This window comes from Primulina eburnea, chromosome 3 (genome assembly GCF_022965805.1).
Source record: "Primulina eburnea isolate SZY01 chromosome 3, ASM2296580v1, whole genome shotgun sequence".
Lineage (NCBI taxonomy): Eukaryota > Viridiplantae > Streptophyta > Magnoliopsida > Lamiales > Gesneriaceae > Primulina > Primulina eburnea.
In genome coordinates, this window is record NC_133103.1 from 16,759,617 (window position 1) to 16,782,270 (window position 22,654).

At 28.7% G+C, this 22,654-nt stretch overlaps 2 protein-coding genes across 2 annotated transcripts; one reads left to right on the plus strand and one right to left on the minus strand.

Annotated features, from left to right (window-relative positions):
* The first annotated feature begins 29 nt into the window (after window positions 1-29).
* Window positions 30-1,829, plus strand: LOC140828351 (actin-depolymerizing factor 5-like). The gene is made up of 3 exons (XM_073191337.1): window positions 30-206; window positions 375-634; window positions 1,657-1,829. The coding sequence occupies exons 1-3, from the start codon at window positions 186-188 to the stop codon at window positions 1,805-1,807; spliced, it is 432 nt and encodes a 143-aa protein (XP_073047438.1). The 5' UTR covers window positions 30-185; the 3' UTR covers window positions 1,808-1,829.
* An 18,486-nt stretch (window positions 1,830-20,315) lies between these two features.
* Window positions 20,316-21,502, minus strand: LOC140828352 (myb-related protein 308-like). The gene is made up of 2 exons (XM_073191338.1): window positions 21,069-21,502; window positions 20,316-20,853 (listed from the first exon to the last, which is right to left on the minus strand). The coding sequence occupies exons 1-2, from the start codon at window positions 21,329-21,331 to the stop codon at window positions 20,418-20,420; spliced, it is 699 nt and encodes a 232-aa protein (XP_073047439.1). The 5' UTR covers window positions 21,332-21,502; the 3' UTR covers window positions 20,316-20,417.
* Window positions 21,503-22,654: the final 1,152 nt, after the last annotated feature.

Sequence of the window (22,654 nt, forward strand, 5' to 3'; positions counted from 1 at the left end):
CGCCAATGTTCATTTTTGGTCAAATTTGTAAAATTGCACGAAGTAGTGGTATTTCACTGACCAATTAAGTTATATAAGAAGCATTCATCAATAGCAAATTCCCCCGACTCTCAACTCGCTTTTATCGAACATTTTGACACACTTCGATTGAACCGTCAAGCTTGACAAAGAAAATCTGATCCCTCATGGCGATGGCTTTCAAAATGGTACGTATATATATTAGCCCAATGCAAAATGGTCGTCGAGAATTTCGTTCACAAATTCTCTGAAACTCATACTTTGATCTGGGCTTTCTTTATATACAAGCCTTTACCCGTTGATCATGTCGTATTTTAGATATATATAATTATATACGTGTGTATAATAATGTATAGGCCACCACAGGGATGTGGGTGACAGAGGAATGCAAGAACTCATTCATGGCGATGAAATGGAAGAAAGTTCACAGATTCATCGTGTTCAAGATTGATGAGGCGGCTAAGGTGCTCACGGTGGACAAGGTCGGCGGACCCACCGAAGGGTACGAAGATCTCAAGGCGGCGCTTCCGGTCGACGACTGTCGGTACGCCGTCTTCGATTTCGACTTCGTCACCGTTGACAAGTGCCGGAAGAGCAAAATCTTTTTTATTGCTTGGTACTCTCTATTTTTTTCATTCATTAAATTACTACAACAATTATTATACTATGTTTGTTTTTTATCGGATCATTGTTTGCAAGTTGCTCCCAATTTTTTTAAAATTAGAAAGGACAATCTGCCGTCCCTTCTTAGCAGACATTATTTGATTTTACTTGATTAACTATTTAAGATAAGATTTACACTAAAGTCGGTCTACCCATATATATATATATATATATATATATATATATATATATATATATATATATATATATATATATATATATATATATATATATATATATAGTGAGTCTCATGTGAGACCGTCTCATTGATCTTAATCTGTGAAATTGGTCAACTCTACCCATATTCACAATAAAAATAATACTCTTGACATAAAAAGTAATATTTTTTCATTTATGACCTAAATAAAGATCTCTCTCACAAAATACGACCTGTGAGACCGCCTCACATAAGTTTTTGCCAATATATATATTATATATAATATATATATATATATATATATATATATATATATATATATATATATATATATATATGTATGTATGAGTAGGTGTGATACGGTCTCATGAATCTTTATATGTGAGACAGATCAACTTTACTGATATTCATAATAAAAAATAATACTCTTATTATAAGAAGTAATATTTTTCATATATAACCCAAATAAGATATTTGTATCATAAAATACGATCCGTGATATCGTCACACATAAATTTTTCTCTATATATATTATAATTTACTTGACATGATTGGTTAATTATTGGAGTAGCTTGTATAATTAACCACTTCTCATATTTTAGTACATCTTTTGTTTTTTTGTTGTTGTGTAGGTTTTGTTATTATTATTTTTGCATTTGAGGTTGAAGTTTGTTAGTATGTGAATACGAGACGTCGTCTTAAATTTAGAACTTTGGAACAATGAGCCATAAGTTATCGAGCCACTTCTACTATTATTTGAATGTGTTTATTGAATTTTTTCGGATTGATTTAATTTTGTTAACCGACGGTAATTTCAGGGCTCCGACAGCTTCGAGAATTAGAGCTAAAATATTGTATGCAACCTCCAAAGATGGATTGAGACGAGCATTAGATGGCATACACTACGAAGTGCAAGCAACCGATCCAACCGAGATGGGATTCGATGTGATTAAGGATCGAGTTAAATAATGTATCAAAGCCATTATATTTCGAGTCTCGTTAAGCTTCATGTTTCGATTAAGAAACAAAACCCCTTGTTACAATTGATGCTTTAAACCGTGATACACTTTACTCAAAAAAACCTCGTTTGAATGAACTATTTTAAATTAAACGCACTAGAAACTATGTATAAACAAACTACAATAAATCAGATATCAAAATATTCGATCCATCTATTTTAAAAAATAAAATCGACAATAAATTGTATATCAATCACGATAAATGATTTACACAATATATAGTTAATTTTTTAGACTAAAAAAAAATGAGTCTAATGTTTTTCATATGATTTATTGTATTTTGTGTATACATGTTGTCTAGTACATTTTTTTTTCAATAACTCATTCAAATTTATGATACGTGGCATTGTTTTACCAAACTTTTCCTTAGTGGCTTTCGCACACATGGAGGTTATTGGTTTCCAGCCTATATACCATCTTCAACTCAAATTGAGCTAAGAAAAATAGAAATTTAAACTCCAGAATAATAATGAATATAAGATTCTTATTTGGAATTTTACGAAACATAAAAGGATTTACGAAAGATATACCAAAGAAATTAAACAACAGAGGATTTATCGAGGGCCCAAAGAATCATAAATTCATAAAAAAATCACCCATAAACGCCTTAAACGCCATTTCTCGGCTAAGCAGGCTGAAGGGCTACAACATGAATTTATTTTTCCCGGATAAACTCGAACCTTGTGTTAACCATTTCCTGGTTCATCTTCTTACCTTATGTTCTAACCAAAGACTCTTATATTACATTAGATTCCAGAAATTTAAATAAATCTTTTATTATATCAATCTGATTCCAAGTTACAAATAAATATAGATCATGTCATAGTAAGGAAAATAATTTAGCACGAATATTTTAGCCTGTCATTCAGGCTAATCACTGAAATATTTAAATTAAAAACAAAAATAAAAACAAAAAATAAAAACCAATAAACTTACAAGGTTGTAAGCAGAACTTCAAACTTTTATTGATTTACTTCCGAAGGGTTGTATACAAGAGAGAGTAAAGAGAGGGGAGCAAACTCGACTGTGTCCTCCTAAGAACACAGAAATAGCCTATATATAGATAGAAGAGCCGGACATCAAACCTCGGATTCCCTCTCAAAATAAAAATAGTACATGCTTTATTAAAGCAAAAGTAACATGGTTACAAAATTCAAAAAGTAAATAGTGATATGCCACCCACTTTTTGTCATGATATGCCATGATGATGTGTTATTCCACCAACTCTTGAATAGTGAGATTCCACTTTCAACGATTCTAGTCATCTTTGGTATTATCTTTGAGAGATTTCTTCAAATTTTCAAATATATCCTCAATTTGAGATAATTGAGGAATATCCTCATCTGGATCCTGTGCATCATGCATCTTCATTAGATGTATGAATTGATTATTACTGGAATTTGAAGCCATTGATTTGTCTGATTCAATTGATTTGTCTGATTTTGAATCGGAGCATCCCATATTCTTATAAAGATCTTTTTTCATTTCATCAATGTAGATTTCTACCATCTTCTCTTTAGAATAGATCTCTGAATATTTTTGAGTCAAAATTTTAAATGGACTCATTGCATCTTTTTCTTTTTGTTGTTGATTCAACAAATCTTTCTGATATGAAGAAATTTTTTCTTCCATTTGAAATAAGGTGTCATGACCATGAAGTTTTCCAGATACTGGATCTTCTCGTAACATTTTATCCCAAAATTTTGTAGAGCTAGTTCTCCATAGACAAGGGATACCTTCATCTGTATAACCAAATTCTGGCTGCCATTTCCATATCCATGGAATACCGAATTCCATGAAGAATAGACATAAAGTCTTTCCATCAATCCAATGTTCAGAAAAACTTTTGGTAATAATTGGTGCAACATTCAACCAAGTATCGAATGGTTTTATAAAAACCTCTGGCAAAATCTTTGCTGATGGACCAAATATTTTCCACCAAATAAAAAACCAATTTGGAATAGGATAATGGAAAACATTTTCACAAATCTTAAGAAACCATGTATGTTTTCTTTTTTCATTTTCATTAAAACTTTCAATATAATCCCAGAAATTGAATTTAAAACTGGTTTTATGATTTTCTGAGTAAAACTCTTTTTCAACTAATGGAGATATACCCCATTCTTCAATAGATATAATCTTTTTGATAATAAACTTAGAGAAGTTATAACTTCCTTTTTGTTGAGTATTACTGAAAAAGTGAGTAATATCAACACTTTTTGTAGATATGAGAAGATTCTCATAATATCTTCTTTGCTTATAAGCACCATATACATATGATGTATTGGTAAAATATCTTTCCATAATTATCCAAGGAGTTTTTTCCCATTGGATATCTTTTTCTTCTATAAGAAGAATTAATTCTTTATGTTTTGACTCTGTATAAAGAGCTGTATCATTATCATCTTCTTTGATGATATTAGCATATGATGCTGAAGACTGAGAATCAGAATTATTTTTCTGCTTTTGTTTCAAGAATTCTTGAAATTCATTGTATAACTCATTCTGCTCAGTATTACTGGCTGATGAACTTGATAAGTTTTGGTCTATTAACCTCTGTTTTCCATGTTGTGCTATAATATTAGGGGGTTTTCCCCTACCACCTCGCCCTCTATAAGAGGACTCTCCTCTGCCTCGAGAGTACATATCTGTAGATGAAAACATTAAGATAAATATTCTCGAGTTAAGAAATCTGGTAGATGATTATCTTCACCTTTTTTATAAATGATCTCAAAATCAAAAGGAGCTAAATGAGCCTGCCATCTTGCAAACATTTGTTTAGAAACATCATGTTTAAAATCTTTATTAAACATAAATTTTGCAGATTTGCAATCAGTTTTTATAATAAACTTTTGATTATATAAATCATCTTGAAATTTTAATATGCATCTAACAATAGCTAAGATTTCTTTTGCTACTGTGGAGTAATTTTTCTGAGCATTATTCCATTTCCCAGAATAAAATCTTATAAGATATTCTTGTTTATTTTGGGGATCTTTTTGTTTCAAAATTCCACCAAAACCTATATCAGAAGCATCTGTTTCTACAATTTTATCCCATAAGGGATTTGCCAGCATAAGACAAGGAAGATTTTTAACTTTATCTTTAATAATTTGAACAGCTTTAGTATGCTTATCTGTCCAAGGTAAAGGATTTTTCTTAAGTCTATCATATAAGATAGCAGAATCTTTAGTAAGATTTTGAATATAAGGAGAAATATAATTTAAACTTCCTAAAAATCTTTGCAACTGAGTCTTATCAATAATTATATCAGGAAATTTTGAACCAAATTCAATACTTCTTTGAATAGGAATTATTTTTCCTTTTTCAATCATATGACCAAGAAATCTAATATTAGTTTGAAATAAAATCATTTTAGATTTTGAAATAACAAGACCATTTTGAATAATAATATTTTTAAACATTTCTAAATGTTTAAAATGTGTTTCAATATCATTGGAAAACACTAAGATATCATCTATATAAACAATTATAAAATTGCTATAATTATAAAAAATATCATTCATAATTTGTTGAAATTCTGAAGGGGCATTTTTAAGGCCAAATGGCATGTCTGTCCATTCATAATGTCCTATTGGAACATTAAAAGCAGTTTTATATCTATCAGATTCTTTTACTTGAATCTGCCAAAATCCTGATTTTAAATCAAATTTGGAAAATATAATTGCATGAACTAATCTATCTAATAAATCTTTTTTATTAGGAATAGGATGCCTAATCCATTTTAAAACCTTATTAAGGGGTTTATAATTTATAACTAATCTAGGAACTCCTCTTTCCTGCTCTGAATGTTTATTAACATAAAAAGCAGTACAAGACCAAGGAGATTGAGAAGGTTTTATTAAACCTTTATCTAACAAAGAATGAATTTCATTCTTACATAATTCTAAATATTCAGAATTCATTTGACAAGGACGAGCCTTGGTAGGAATATTTCTTTCATCAAAATTCTCTTCATATAGAAGAGAGATAATATGCTTCTTACGATTCCAAAAAGCATTTGGAAGATCATTTTATATTTCTAATGAAAATTTATTATAAATAATTTTTATTTTTTCCTGTAATTTAGGATTCTGTAATTTTTCATCAATTGTAAGAAATTTTATTTCTTCTTTTAAAGAGTTTATTTGAAAGGTTTTTCTTTCAATCTGTTCTTATAGTTTATTTAAAATTCTATGAACAGGTTTAGTTATAAACTTAAAAGAAATAGGATTACCTTGATAAGTTCCTATTATACCTGTTTCATCAACATAGGTTAAAGGATAAATTTGATAAATAAAAGGGAGACCAAGTATAAGTTGGCTAGAAATATCATTAGCTAATAAAAAACTGGTTTGAATACAGTTTTTATCTTTGCAAATATAAGCTTTAGGTAATTTATAATTTATTTCTAAAGGTTCTCCTCCTGCATGAGAGAGAGAATGAGTAGTTTTATGAAAATATTTTGTAGGAATTAATCCTTCCTGTATAACATTTAAATCTGCACCACTATCTATCATAGCAATGAAATTCTTTTTATAAGAATTATCAATTAATAAAGTAATATTAGTATACCATTTTTGAGATATTATCATACTCAAAACAGATAAATGTTTCTGATTATTATCAGGAAATGAAATATCTTGAATATTTTAAAAACTTTCAGAAATTGAATTATTATGATTTTCAATGACTGAAATACGATAATTTAAACTATTATTATTATCATGTAAAAATTTTATTTGTTGTTTAAGATTATCAATCTCTTTAACTAAATCCTGTATAGTAACTGGATTTTGTTGACTATATTTTTTTTGTAAAAGATTTTTAATCTCTTTCATAGAATAAGCTTGTTCTTGTTTAACAAGAATGTTATTATCATTGTTACTTGTTGAAGCAGTATTCTCCATTTGATCTATGATAGTAGATTTTAATATTGGATCCTTAATCATTTTAAGGAATTCTAAAATATTATTGTTAGTTAAAACATTAATATTCAAATCTTGAAATTGAGACATAAGTTTATAAAACTCATCATTCTTATTATTATCCTCTATAGGACTAATACAAGATTTTCCTTGTATACAATTATTGCATTCATCTAAATCAGAAATATCAGATTCATTATCCAAAATTTCTTCTGAATTATAGGATTCTGAAGAATTCTCAGTTTCACTATCAGAAGTATTATTAGAATCCATTATTATTTTAAATAATGTTTCTTTTAGATTTTCATCTATATCTAAATTATTAATTTTGTTTTTAGCCCAACATTGATTAGCATAATGTCCTGGCTTTTTACATTTTCTACAAATTATTAATTTATTTTTGTATTTATCTTTTTTCCTATCAGCTTTAGCTGATTCACGAATTTCTTTTCTTTTCTTCTTTCTTTCTTTTTGTCTTTCAGACAAATGTCTTTTCTTATAAATCTTATCATCCTTATCTTTGATTTTCTTCTTACCTTTATTAGGTAAGTCCATACCAAATTGATCACAAAATTTACCTAGTTGTTTTTTCTCTAGTAAATTTTGTCTTTTAATTTGATTATTTAATTTTAATTCATTACAGAGAGCTAAACCCTCTTGAATACAAGTATTTATCAAATTACCATAAGTATAATTATCATAAGAGATATTTATATCATCCTTTCTTAATACTTTTCTAACCCTTTCAGCAAATAAGAAAGGTAAACCATCTATGAATTTAGCTTCCACAGACTATTATTACAGTCTGGAATCTCATATATACGAGATAAAAAAGTATCTTTATACCATCTAAAATCAGTAAGTGTTTTACATTTTAGATTACTTAATAAAGTTCTAATTTGTTCACTATTATCAGTGAATTTTCCTGTGAAATGTTCAATCATAGTTAGTATTAATGTATATACTACATTTTCTGATTGAATATTATTTTCCATTTTTATGGAATTAAAGATTTCATGTTTTTGAGAATAATGTAAATAATTATCCCACCAACCTTTAAGTTGGCCAGTAAATCCTGCTGTTATCATTTTAGCAATATTCTTATCAGTATTACCTGATGATTTACACACAGTACTATACATAAGCATTCTGTGAGCAGTATTATAAATTTGCCTATCACTATAACCATCAATATTCCATTCATAAATATTTTTTCCATTATAGCTATTAGAATAAATATATTCATTTTCTTCAATGAGAACATCCATGGGAGTAGGTTTATTATAGTAATATTTGGATGTAGTAGGTCTATCAGCCCATTTGATTTTATTAATTTCATTATCAGAATGATTATTAATCTTATCTAATTCTTCAAACTCTTCATTAAGAGTATTTAAATTAAGATTTCTAAATTTTTCTTCTAATAATTTTTCTATATCAGAAACAGAAGATTTAAATTTAAAATCCTTAATATCAGGTGGTGATTGTATAGATGAAGTAGCAACAGAAACAATATTATTTTCTGGTTCTTCGATATGAACATCTGGTTTAATTTTATTAATAGCTAAAATAATTTTATCAATACGATCTTTAAGAGAATTTATTTCTTCTCCTATAATCGTGAGATATAAATTTGTATAATTTTGTTTTTCAATTATCTGATTAATATGTTTAACAGTAATTTGTAATATATCATTCTCAAATAATTTTGAAAAAGCAGTAAAATTTAAAATTTTATTATTCTTTTCTATTATAAAAGATTGTTGAGGAGGATAAACATATTTTTGAATCTGTCCTGAAGAAAGTTTATAATTTCTTTCAAGAATAGAAATATAATCTATAATAAATGTTTTAAAAAACCAAGGAACAAAATGTATCAATTTATTCTGGTTTTCACAATATTTATAAAATGTTGAGACAATATATTCAAACTCTTCTTCAGAAAAACTTTTAAAGTACCAATTTCTGAAAGATTCCCATTTGGGTAAATAAAATTCTGCATTGATCTTAGCTCTAGCAGAAGATCCTTTAGTAAAATCAATTTTAGATTTACTATTCATTAAATACTGAAATTCATTTCTGAAACTGTATCAGTTTCTCTAACTTTTTGAAAGTTACTTTTATGAACAATATTATTTTGATTTATAATTAAATCATCTACTGTATTAGTAGATTCTAAATATTCTCTAACTTGAGAAGTAGATACTCTAGAAGTTTGTGGTATTTCAACCATATAATCTAAAGGAGAAATAAAAGAATGACTAGATCTTGATCTATCATAAACAGAAGAGGGTAATAATCTTCTTTGTTCATTATTAAACTGTATTTGAACAGTTCCTTCATTAGTTTGTATGACTTGTTCTAAATCTCTATTTATTATAGGATTTCTAGGAATAGCTTGTTCAATAATCCAGTTTTCTGGAAATTCTATTTCTTCCCATTTTATAGATCTACGAGTTGTAATGTTAGATCTATTAAAATTAGTTTCTATAAGAATAGTTTCATTTAATTTTTTATCTATTTTTTTACACATAGGATTTAGTGTAAATAATGGTTTATAATAAATACGATAACAGATACATATAACTTCTGTTCCAGGAGTATAATTATAACCATGAGTTTTAACATTTAATGTTAAAGCATCTAATATATTTGGATCAAACAAAGATAAAGATAAATTTGGATAAACATCAAAATATACTGGACCATGTGCCAGACTAGATTGAATTATTCCCATAAGGGATTGTTTCCAATTTAAATTTCTTTCATCTCTTAAAGCTGCTATGAAGCTTTCTGGTAAACCTTCTAATGTTAAAGGTCTAAAAGCAATTTGAATTAATCCTATATGAATAAATTTATAATTTTTCATATAAGGCATAATATCTTTATTATTTAACAATCTAATTACCATTTCATTATTATGAAGAGGTACAGATGATTCTGTAGTTTTAACTACTTGTTTAAAACCAATTCTTTCAAAAGTTCCTAACTTATAGATCATTTTAGATTCTAGTTTAGGAATAGTCCATTTATTCAATAAATCTAAATTTTCAGATAAATCATATTCTTCATTTAAACTGTTATGAACAGTTTCTTTCATACTGAAAATATTCATTTGAATAAAAAGTGCTAAATTATTAACCAGACTATTTCCATGGCTCTGATACCTGAATAAACTTTAGTATAAATTAAAACACCAAATATAGTCGATGATTTCGTACATTCGATTAACTCGATATGTATTGTATGTGACAGTGAATCCGACATTTGACCTTCTACTTTCACACTAGGGAAATAGTCGTTGTACCTTCTTCTATCCAAATAATTCTATGCCATATTTTAATAAGAAAATGTATGGTCGACCGATACCTATCGTTCTTTTATTTTTGTTCATTTTTTCTGTCGGAATTTCATTTATCAATATAAATACATCATTATATTTATTATCATGAAGAAAAAGAGACCCAAACTCAGTTAGACCTCGAACATTTCAAACTAATAAATTTTGTAAACATCCATAGATAATCTGTGCTATAACTTGATGTATTTTTTGAGACGACCATCTTTGAATAAGTATAAATTATAAAATTAAGAATGTTTACGCAAAATAATTATATTTATATTCCGAAAAAGGAAAAATTTATTGTGCTATCCAGCCGAACAAAAGTTCACCACAGGAAAAGTAGACTTTAATAAAAAAATTAAAATGAGATTTTGTGTTTGAAAGAGACATATAAATGATATGTGTGTGGCCGACTCAATGAAAGATTTAAATAGAGATTTTTATTATTATTAGATAAAGGAAAAAAAAAATCAAAGTTAATGTGTTTTATATTACGAGTATGTCTCTTTTGAGTCGGTCTCAGTGATTCATATTCGTAAGACGTTTGACCATAACTATTATCATCATAAAAATAATATTTTTCATGAGTAAGATCTAGTCAAAGGCTTATGTTATAAAAATAGCTTATGAGACGATCTCACGAGAGTTTTTGCGATTAATAAAAACTTGTATTATTACCCAATAAAAGTTTGAGGCATGGTTAACTGTAGGGAAAAGTATGGGTGATCATGGTGCGGTTTTGCGGTTTTTTTAAAAAAATTCAAACCGAATTGCCATTTGCGGTCGGTTAGTATTTTGAAAAATTAATCGCGGTTTTATGTAAAAAATCAGTCTTGCGGTTTTGAGCGGTTTCATACGGTTGCGGTCGGTTTTACGGTTTTTTTAATGAAAAATATTAGAACATATATTATAATTTATTTGAAAACAACAACAATATATTGTTTTCAAATATAAAATATAGTTCAAAACATATAAAGATCAAAATAGATTAAATAATAATCAAGATTCAAAACTAAGTTAATAATTTAACAACACAACACATTCACAACAAAAATGATATTTACACTATTTTATCAATTTTTTTACCTTCAGACTACAATCAAAATATTGTAGCAAAAAAAATAAATACTTTAATAAATGACTAATATGAAGTATAATTAAGAAAAAGATAAATTTTATTTGTAAGAATAATAATTTTAAAGAGAGTTAGGATATAATGAATGATGACTTCTTTTATTTGAATATGTTGTTTACAAATTATTATAATTCTAGGCCAATATTATGGCAAGCGGTTTGGTGCGGTTCTTGGCAAAAAAAATAACCGAACCACGTTTGCGGTGCGGTTTATGATTAATATTTTTAATCGCGGTTTTTCTAAAATATTATGAAAAGCAGTGCGGTGCAATTCGGTTCGGGCGGTTCGGGCGGTTAATAAAAAAATTTGATCACCCCTAAGAAAAATGATCTATTTTATTAGTTACATCTATGTACCGACTTGTCCGGTCTATGATAATTTTTATTTGGGCCCAAATTGAAATGCTATATGGACCAAAAAGAATAAGGTCCATTTAAAAAGGACCTTATTCTTTGTATATTTAATTTTTATGTTTAGTGATTTCAAGAAATCGTGGTATTGTGGGGGTCGACAATTAGCTAGCATATTTGTATACATGTGACTAGTACACGCTTAAATCATCAAAATATCATGATTGTACGTTCCCACGTTATAAAAAAAAATTGGATACATCGACTAATTCATATATCTATATTTGTGACACAAATCGACTAATTCATATACTTTTGACATAAAAAAATATATATTTCACAACATTGAGACGATCTCATAAGAGTTTGTGTGATATTTGGATCAAATGATTTGCAATATATTGAAGAATTTCAAATTCAATGTTTACTATTGTTACATTAATTTGTGTATTTTTAAATTTCATAAATTTGAGATTGATGCCTTCCATCTTTATTGTGTTTATAAATTAATGTGATCAATTTTGAATTCCATTTGTTTTTTTTTTTGTGGAATTTTTTTTTAAAAAAAGCATGTAGGATCTATATTGATCATATGGCTCCTCTTGAGCATCACATAATAAACCTCCAATACAATTTTTTTTTTCTTTTGAAAAAATAACATTTAGAATTTTTATGTTCTATTTATTAATTTAGATAAATTATTTTTGGACAATTAGATAATGAAATTGAAAATTACAAAAATGTATTTTAAAAATAATTTGAAGCTTATATGCTAATTTAATATTGATCGAGAAATCAATTTCTATGATAAGATATATACTTCGAGATATGCCATTGCATACTTCGTTTCCATAATCACGTCATTTAGAAAAAAGAATTATTCAATCGAGGTAAATAGATTAACTAATATATCTCATAGATAAAGATTCGTAAATCTATTTCACAAGATATCTACTCTTAAATTTTTTAGATGACTATATGTATCATCTTAATAAAAAAAAATGAATAAAAATTTACTATATTTCGATATTATTTCAACATGTAACGCATGCAAAAAAGATATTAGTATTATATATAAAATTTAAGAGATTTTAATATTGAATTTCAGTACCCATTTATTATTATCAAAATAAGTACGTTAGATTTGGTTGAGAAATTGAAAGAAAAAAAAAATCAACCTAAATCTTGGTTTTTTATTACATTATTATTATTATTATTAAATAAAAATTGTACTGTAATAATATAAATTAATTGGTTAATTTTTTTGGCAAAAACTTGTGTGAGACGGTCTCACGGGTCATATTCGTGAGACGGATCTCTTATTTGGGTCACCCATGAAAAAGTATTACTTTTTATGCTAAGAGTATTACTTTTTATTGTGAATATGGGTAGGGTTGACCCGTCTCACGGATTATGACCCGTGAGACGGTCTTACATAAGACTCACTCAATTTTTTTTGTATTGAATAATATCCATTCAAAATCTGAAAGATGGCAAATAAATATTATAAAAATAAATAAAAAATAATTTATTGGATAAAATCAATAACGATGGATGATTATTGCGCGTGAACAAATGTTTCGATGGGTTTTGGGCCTCACTTCTGACCAAGCTAAAGTTGTCCAATTCTTATACATTTTACGTTGCTTATTCAAATTTTACATATAGAAAATAAAATACAATTTAATGATATTTCATTTCCCTACCCCAGATTTGTACAATACAATTTATCCTATGCATGATTGAGAAAATATAGGTTAAGATTATTTAAAATATTTTATAAGTTCTAATTGAATTAATTTTAGTCTAGTTTTTAATTCAACGCAGTTATAATGAAAATCATTCAAACATACTGTTTGCACAAATTTTGATATTGTGGACACAACTTGAATGAGAAATAATAAAAATCTAACTTCTAACTATTCAAACAACTTGAATTTTTTGATTTGATCGTTAGTTCTAATATTATAAACTGATATACACCTTTCGTATATTATCCCAAGGGTAGCATGGAATTTACCCATAAAACCCGACTAGTCCTGAGTTCGGCGGAGTTCTTACAGTTTAATCAAGGATTGTATTTAATTTAATTTGGCGAGTTTAATCCAGTCTGTTTTAATATAATATATAGAAGTTGAAATTTTAATTAGAGTAGGTCTCTTATGAGACGGTCTCACGAATCTTTATATGTGAGATGGGCCAACCTTATCGATATTCACAATAAAAAGTAATACTCTTAACATAAAAAAAAATATATTTTTTCATGGATGATCTAAATAATATATACGTCTCACAAAATATGAACCGTGACATCGTCTCACAGAAGTTTTTGTTTTTTAATTATTTTCGGTACTTTCCAATGAATGCAATAATAATATAATGTGCATTAATCTGATTAAATGCAAACTAGTTTCACGTCCACTCTATCTAAATCAGTAATGATCATATTTTTTTCTGTGACGTTTGGAACTCGTATCTAATATCTTTCGATAAACACTGTGTAAACTCTCAAATAACGTAATAATTTGTATTCCTCTTTGTTTTATTTATTATCTATACATAGAGACGCATATTTAATTAATTTGTTGTTACCATAAACTAGGAATAATTAATAACCGGGACCTCATAGGTTCTTGATTTTTCGTGCTTAATATTTTATAACATTGATATATAAATTGATGTGGGATAATTTGCTCTTATTACACGTTAAGTTGTTGTCACGTAAGATTAGTTAAATGTCAAATTAAATTATTACAAGAATATGGAAATCCTGTAATTTATAAAATTAATTACGTGATGTGAAGGCAACCTTGTGTTTGTTTAAATGCTCGGGAGTCGAATATTGCACCTTTCTTTGGTTTACTTTCAAAATCAATTAATTTGAACAGTTGACGACGGGAAGTCAATTCGGCTATCGTTTTCAGAAAAGAGTGAACACATAACTTGTAAGATTGGTCGTTATTCAAGGCCATGGAATGTCTTTTTTTAAGTTGGGACGAGATTTTGCTATAATTCGGTCTCGAATTTAAAAATTTGTCTTAAATTTGAGATATTGATGTCAGATAGCAGGTAAGTCATCGAAAATTACATTTTGATATTGTTGTACGTATTTTAACAAAACAGCCATAGGTCGTAATATCCGAGCAAGTTAAATCTTTAATACCACGTTTATGTACAAATGTCGTTGGGTCATCCATGAAAAAATATTATTTTTTATGCTAAGAGTATTATTTTTTATAGTGAATCCGTCTCACATATAAAGATCCATGAGACCGTCTCACAAAAGATCTACTCTATTACTTGTTGATTTTTTTAAAAAAATATTACATCAAATTAGTTTTATTTGTTTGAGTGATTTTTTATTTATTTATGGATTTCAGACCAATTAATTTAATTTTTTAAATGTTTTTTACTGAAATAAATTAATTATTTCGGATTCAAATATATATAAATTTAAAAATCTGGACTCAAATAATATTCTTGAATCCAAATGTAGCTCATGTAATAAATCTCATCGGAAAAAATTTGCAATCTTACTATTTACGTTGCTCTGAAATTCATCAAACACATTCAAATATTTTTGAATCATTTAAATAATTAGTTAGTTTTAAATTTTAAGGGGGGGGTGGGGGGGGGGGGGGGTGGGAAACCATAAATTTGGTTATATTATGTGTTAAAATATATTGCACAAGAAAAATTATTCCGGGGGTGATGAATAGTTTAATTTGAAGCAATGATTGCTTGCGCTTTTTTAGGAAAAATTTGTGAAGTAATAAAAATTATATGGCAAAAACTTGTGTGAGACGGTCTCACGGGTCGTATTTTGTGATACGGATCTCTTATTTGAGTCATCCATGAAAAAATATTAGTTTTTATGATAAGCGTTTATTTTTTACTGTGACTATCAGTAGAGTTGACTCATCTCACATATAAAGATTCGTAAGACCATCTAGAGATGTCAATGGGGCGGGTATTGCTAAACCCAAGGCCCGTCCCATGAAAAAAACTATGACTCATTACCCACCACACCCGGTAAAATATTCTTTGGACCCGTCCCACCCCGAATACGAAACGGGGCGGGTTAGACCCATGAGACCCGTCAGTCCCGAATTTTTTTAAATGAAAACATTAATTTTCTTTGTCACATTACTGAATTATTAAACAAACAAGCCTATAAATACAACACAATAAAAAACTAATCATGTGTTCGACTACACTTAATAATAACAAACAAAATATTTTCACGACATAATGAATTATATAAAAAAACGAGTTACCAGCTCTCCAAAAAAATATTGACATCCCCAAAAATAAGTCATAACAGAAGTTAAACAGATCAATATAAAACCAGCTAGTAAAAAAATCAGTCATGTCTATGGTTGACCTTGAGGTGAGCTACTAAAAAAATGAAAATTAATAAAACTAAATCCTAAAATATTTATATTCACATATATGGGGTGGGTATGGGGCGGGTGTTATAGTTCCCATGACCCGCCCCATACCCATACGAGTCTGAAAAACTGGACTCGAGACCCACCCCATGACCCATTTAGTATGCCCAAACCCATCCAGAAAGGGTGGGTTCATTGCGGGTCTGGGTTTTACATAGATCCATGGACATCCCTAAGATCATCTCACATTTCACAATCCGAGCTAGTTTTTTTTCTTAATCTTTTAAAATTCGATTTTAATTATCTTTTGGCTATATTGTCGTCTGTGCTTATTTATTTTATGCTAGATTTTCCCCAAATTTTTTAAAAAGTTTTTCACAATCTAAAATTATTATCTAAATATAAAAAAATTCTTACAATTTAATTTTTTTTTTACAAAAAATATAAATGTATTATTGAATCAGACGCTTATCGTTTTACCAAAAACTATAACTTTTGTCTTAGTGATAAAAATTTTATCAAGTAGTTGATATCAGAGTCAGTGTCACGAGTTTAATTATCATTGATTGCAAGAAGTGCAATTATCGGAAGAGAGATTGTTGAATTGCAATGATTACTCTTTGTGATATAGCAATCGAAACGTAACGCTTGAATTGTTATACGCTTTAAAATAAGTTGTATTGTTATCCCTAACTATAGCTTTTATCCTAATGATAAGTGTTTTATCACAGCCAAGGTCACGGTTCTATCCACATTGATTACAAGGAATACAATTATAAGCAGGAGTGGAGCCACCCTTGGGCTAGGGTGGGCTCCAGTCCCACCTAATTTTTTATATAAAAAAAATTAGTAATTTTAAATTTTATATTTTTTGAGCACATTAAAATTAAAACAAATTTTTATAAGTTTTATTTTTTTTAGTCTCATGTTTAAAAATTAAAAATAAAAAAATTCTCATAAATCATAACTCATTACTGTTTATGAGTTGTTATTGTCGTATGCTATGAAATTATGCAACTTTGAGATAAAAAAAATTCAACGTCTCTAAAATTATATTGAATATTTAGATGTGATTATTCAAGTTGCAATAATATTATCTTATGATGTATTTGAATTTTGGAATTTGAATTTTTATCCTAAAAATCTATTGTTGCATATTTTCGAAATAATAATCAATTGGTTGAAATATATAATGATTATTGATGTACAATTATTATTGGACTTGTTTTTTGATTTTTCAATTTATAATAACCAAAAATTGAATAATTATGAAATTTGAAAAATAATTCTTTGTTACAAAATTTTGAAAATATTGAATTTTTCAAGTTAAGTAACTCAGAGAATGAAGAAATAAACTGTCAAGTTATTTTTAAACCAAAAGAACATATATCAAAAAATAACGGGAAAACATCAATTACATTCTATAAGTGAATAAAATATCAATTTCAACCAAAATAATAGATCAAAATGAATTAATTTCAAAATTCGGTTCGGTTTTGAGGTGCAATAATCGTCCCTACTAGGTAGAGCGATCGAATAAAGTTTACAAGGATATATATTATAATTTTAATAAAATTTATTATACAATAGTACTATATTTAAAAATATTTTTTAATAAATAAAATTTTAATTAATTTAATCCAATTTTTATATTGAAATTTTTTATTTAAAACACGATTATTTAAAAAAATTATAAAATTTCGGTTGATTGTATTATTGATCGAAATAATCGATTTTTTCGATTTGGTTTGTTAGGCAATATTTGGTTTGGTTGATAAAGTATGATTGATTAATTTTATCCAGCCCAATCAAACGTTTGGTTCAGTTTTAAATAAACTCACCTTATCCCTCCTAGGTATGATTAGGTTATATTAGGTAGGATAAAATAATACTTCCTCATCCCCCTAGGATTATTTATCCAACTCTTAATACCTCCTATTTTTCCAATTTTACCCTTCTCTTTTATTTAAACTTACCACCACTTCCAGCCACCGACGCCGCCTCCACGACCGCCGCCGGCCAACCACCGGTCGACCGCCGACAGACCGCCGACCGCGGCCGAGCACCGGCCGAACGGCGACGGACTGCCGGCAGAACACCGGCCGTTAGCCGGTTAGCGACGGTTTATAAAATTCCGTCGCAAAAAGTGATGGTTTTTTAATAAATAACCGTCGCTAAAATTCAAATTAGCGACGGTTTCTCAATAATCCGTCGCTAATTTTCCTCTCCCCCACCGACCTTTTCCGGCCGCCGCCGCCACTGTCGCCGTCGCGAAGGGGAAGGGCAATTTCGTCTTCTCATCAAAAAATTCAAAATTATCCTACACTTAAAAATCTTACCAAACATAATATTATTTTACACCATATATTACAATCCTAACACAATCATTTTCTTTATCATTTACGTACTAATCATTAGTTTATCCTATCCTTCCAACCAAACGTAGCCTATAGAGTTTCAAAGTAAAGTTCGGTCGGTTCGATTTGTTAGAAAAAAGTTCAGTTAATTCGATTTTAGAATATTCGGTTCTATTTTAACTGAATATATTACTGTTTAACACATGATAAAGCAAGTCCCAGTAGTTAAGAATCCTGGCTCTGCCCCTGATTATAAGGAAAAAGATTGTTGTGGTGCAATAATTGATCTGCTGAGTAAAGCAATTGAAACGCTGTTCTTATACTATTGTACGACTCAAAATATTATTATTCAATCGTTATCACTAAATATAACTTTTAATAAAACGTAGAATGTTAGGATAAATTCCAAATAAAAATGAAATTGGAAACCCTAGATGCAAAGCAGATAGCATAATTGAACGAGTTAGGTAGATTAGATGGCAGCTAGCCGACCAAATTTAAATAAACAATTGCCAACTATTATGTCATTAGGGATATATGAATTGTTGACGAGTTTGACTTGTTTTAAAAATCATAAATTAAATAATATATATAATATAGAAACAAATATTTATTTATTTATTTATTCACTCAATAATCTTCGTTTCTTCTCATCCTCTCGCAGCTTATCCGCTGCTCCCTCCATTCCTATCTTCACACGGAGAAAAAGACAACCCGTTGACAGAAATTTCTCTGCGAATTTCATTCAAAAATAAAATAAAATTCACATTCACATCTTATTTATTTTTATATTTTTTTTATATATATTTTTATAAATAAAAATATATGTTTGGAATACTATATTTTATCAAGATTAAATAAAAAAAGTCGTCTTTATATTTTTAAGTTCTTAATTTGTTTGAATTTTTATCTGAGTGTGTCTCATGTGAGACCGTCTCACGAATCTTAATATGTGAGACCGGTCAATCCTACGGATATTCACAATAAAAACTAATATTTTTAACATAAAAAGTAATATTTTTTAATGGATTACCTAAATAAGATATCCGTCTCACAAGTACTATACGACCCAGACCGTGTCACATAAGTTTTTGTCTTTTCATTTTTAGATTATTTTTAGAATTCCGATTTTTATGGAGATAGCAAAGCACCAAATGTCCTCGTTTCATATGAATGAGATTCCTTTGTCATTTCTTCAACGTCGATTCATCTAAATTTCTACGCAGTTCCTTCCTTATAGGAGTGCTTGATATATAACATAGGATTAAGACAAATGAATCGAGAAAATTCGAAAAACGACCCTCTTAAAAGTATTTTTAAATTTCAAAATTTATATTAAAAAAATTCAAATATTTTTATATGACACTTTCTTGTCTTGAAAAAATAATATATAAAAGTACTTCGCTTAATTAAACTAAGAATTTAAATACATTAATATCGCATGCATATGAAATTCATGAATGGGAAGTGTGTGGATTATATTTATTAAATTTTTATAGTTATACCAAACGATAGTAATAAAACTGCTTCTTTTGATGAACACTCGAACCTCCTGCTGTCCAAAAAAAATAATTAAGAGGCCACCGAGACTAGGAACCACGTCCCCGAACAAAAATAAAAGAAACAAATTACATAATTGTCGAGTGAGTTTTCAACTATAAATTAGTAATAGAGAGATGAGTAGTTGTTTTATGAGAAAGTCTCACGAATCATTATTTGTGAGACAGATTAATTCTATCGATATTCACGATAAAAAATAATATTCTTAGCATAAAAGTAATATTTTTTCATGGATGATCAAATTATATATATCTATCACAAAATACGACTCGTGAGATCGTCTCACACAAGTGTTTGTCTAGATTAGATACAGCTAGAAAAACTTCATAAAACACGAGAAGTGAAAGGTAAACCACTGAGAAAAATTGTGCTACGAATAAAGAAATTCTCGGACTTTCATTAATTGACATATTGAATTAATTCTCTTACATTATGAATTGATCTGTAATATGAAACAAGAAAAAATGGAACCTGAATCCCAGATCCAATTCCCATTTCATTTCATTTCCAAGCTTCTGTAATCCAAAACTGCGGTTTTCAATCCAAGAAAATCGTATCTTTCAGAATCATTTGATCTCCTCCCATTGATCACCCTTCCTCCAGTCTTCAATGATTCTTGCTGTTGTTGTGGGTACGGAGGGCTGATTCGGAGCTCTAGATTCAAGTCCTGATAATCGATAATGCTATTTTCTTCCAATTTATTGATCAAAATGCCGCATGCATTTCCTTCTTGAATAAGAGAATCTTTTGCACCAGAAAAGGAGACGGTTTTAGTAGTTTCTTGTACTGCAGTTGGCGCAGGGTCGTCGATTGATCTGTGCGTCGTGGGATCAATCCCTCGGCCAATGAGCCTCCTCCTTATGTGTGTGTTCCAGTAATTTTTTATCTCGTTATCTGTTCTTCCTGGTAATTTCCCTGCAATAAGAGACCACCTATACAAAAATCAAGAAAATCCCATATTATTTCTCTCTTTTTTTTCCTCACGAATCAAGCTTATATATGTTTCATCTTTTAAAACAGAAATTCAAATGTGTAATTTAGTTATAAACCATAGTTCTTGATTCGTTTTATTTACCCTAACTAAGAAAATATATCAATAAATTTGAAGACTGGCGCATGCAACAAATAAAGAAATGGATCAACTTACTTGTTTCCAAGAAGGCTATGGAGTTTGATGATGAGTTCATCTTCCTCTTCTGTGAAGTTTCCCCGCTTAAGATCAGGCCGCAAGTAATTGATCCATCTCAGGCGGCAGCTCTTCCCGCAGCGGAGGAGCCCTGCTGCTTTGGGCAGAGATCGCCAGCATCCCTCGCCATGAGCCTTGATGTAAGCTATGAGTCGATCGTCTTCTTCTTTAGTCCATGCCCCTTTGTTTGTGTGAGCTTTCTCACAACAAGGAGACCTTCCCATGTTGTTGAAAACCAAGTTGAAAGTTTGAAATTGAAATTCACCACTTGTGAAGTATATTATAATTAACTTTAATTTTTCGATTGGAAAAAATAAAAGAACCCTTATTTTGCTTTTTGTTTTTTTTCCTAGAGAGTTTTTGGGGTACTGTTGATAGTGGATGGAGTGTTTTTGCGTGTGTGTGTGTATATATATATATATATATATATATATATATATATATATATATATATATATATGTGAAAAGTGAAGTAAGTTTGGTGGTGCTTGAGACTGAAGGGCGGCCACTTGAGTAGTTTATGCAGATAATAATAATCATCTATGAAAAAAGGCAAAAACATGTGTGAGATAGTTTCACAGGTAGTATTTGTGAGACGAATCTCTTAATTTGGTCATCCATAAAAAATATTATTTTTTATGCTAAAAGTATTATTTTTTATTGTGATTATCAGTAGGGTTGACTCACATATTAGGATCCGTGAGACGATCTCACATGAAACCACTCTTATATATGAAAAAGAAAGGGGGGACTCTATACAAATTAATTATTGTACGTAATTATTAATTTTCCATGAAAAGAAATTGATATATCTGTACCTATGTTTCATTATAAATAAAGTAAGTCTCATGTGAGACCGTCTCACGGATAATAATATGTGAGACGGGTCAACCCTACTCATATTCACAATAAAAAATAATACTCTTAGCATAAAAAATTATACTTTTTCATGGATGACCCAAATAAGAGATCCGTCTCACAAATTCGACCCGTGATACCGTCTCACACAAGTTTTTGCCTTATAAATATTGGACCAGTTTAAATCAATTCAATATATAATATATGGCAAAAACTTGTGTGAGACGGTCTCACGGGTCGTATTTGTGAGATGAATCTCTTATTTGGATCATCCATGAATAAGTATTACTTTTTTTATACTAAAAGTATTACATTTTATTGTGAATATGGGCATGGTTGACCCGTCTCATATATTAAGATTCATGAGACGGTCTCACATGAGACTCACTCATAATATATTTGTTTCCTACAATAACTATAAAGTTGTAATTAACGCGACAAATATTGAGTAAAATAGCCTAGTTAGTTTAATTTAGAATCTTAATTTTACTTTTTTTTTTTCTTTATGTGAGCATGGTGTGGTACAGACGTAATATCTATATCCATCAAAATTATCGAAAATTAAAATATATATCACTAAATTGAAATTTGACAATACAGTCAATACTATGATCAAAATCGCACATAAACAAATATGTATAATCAAAATTGTAATTTTTCCAAAAATTTATATAATCTATACATATACT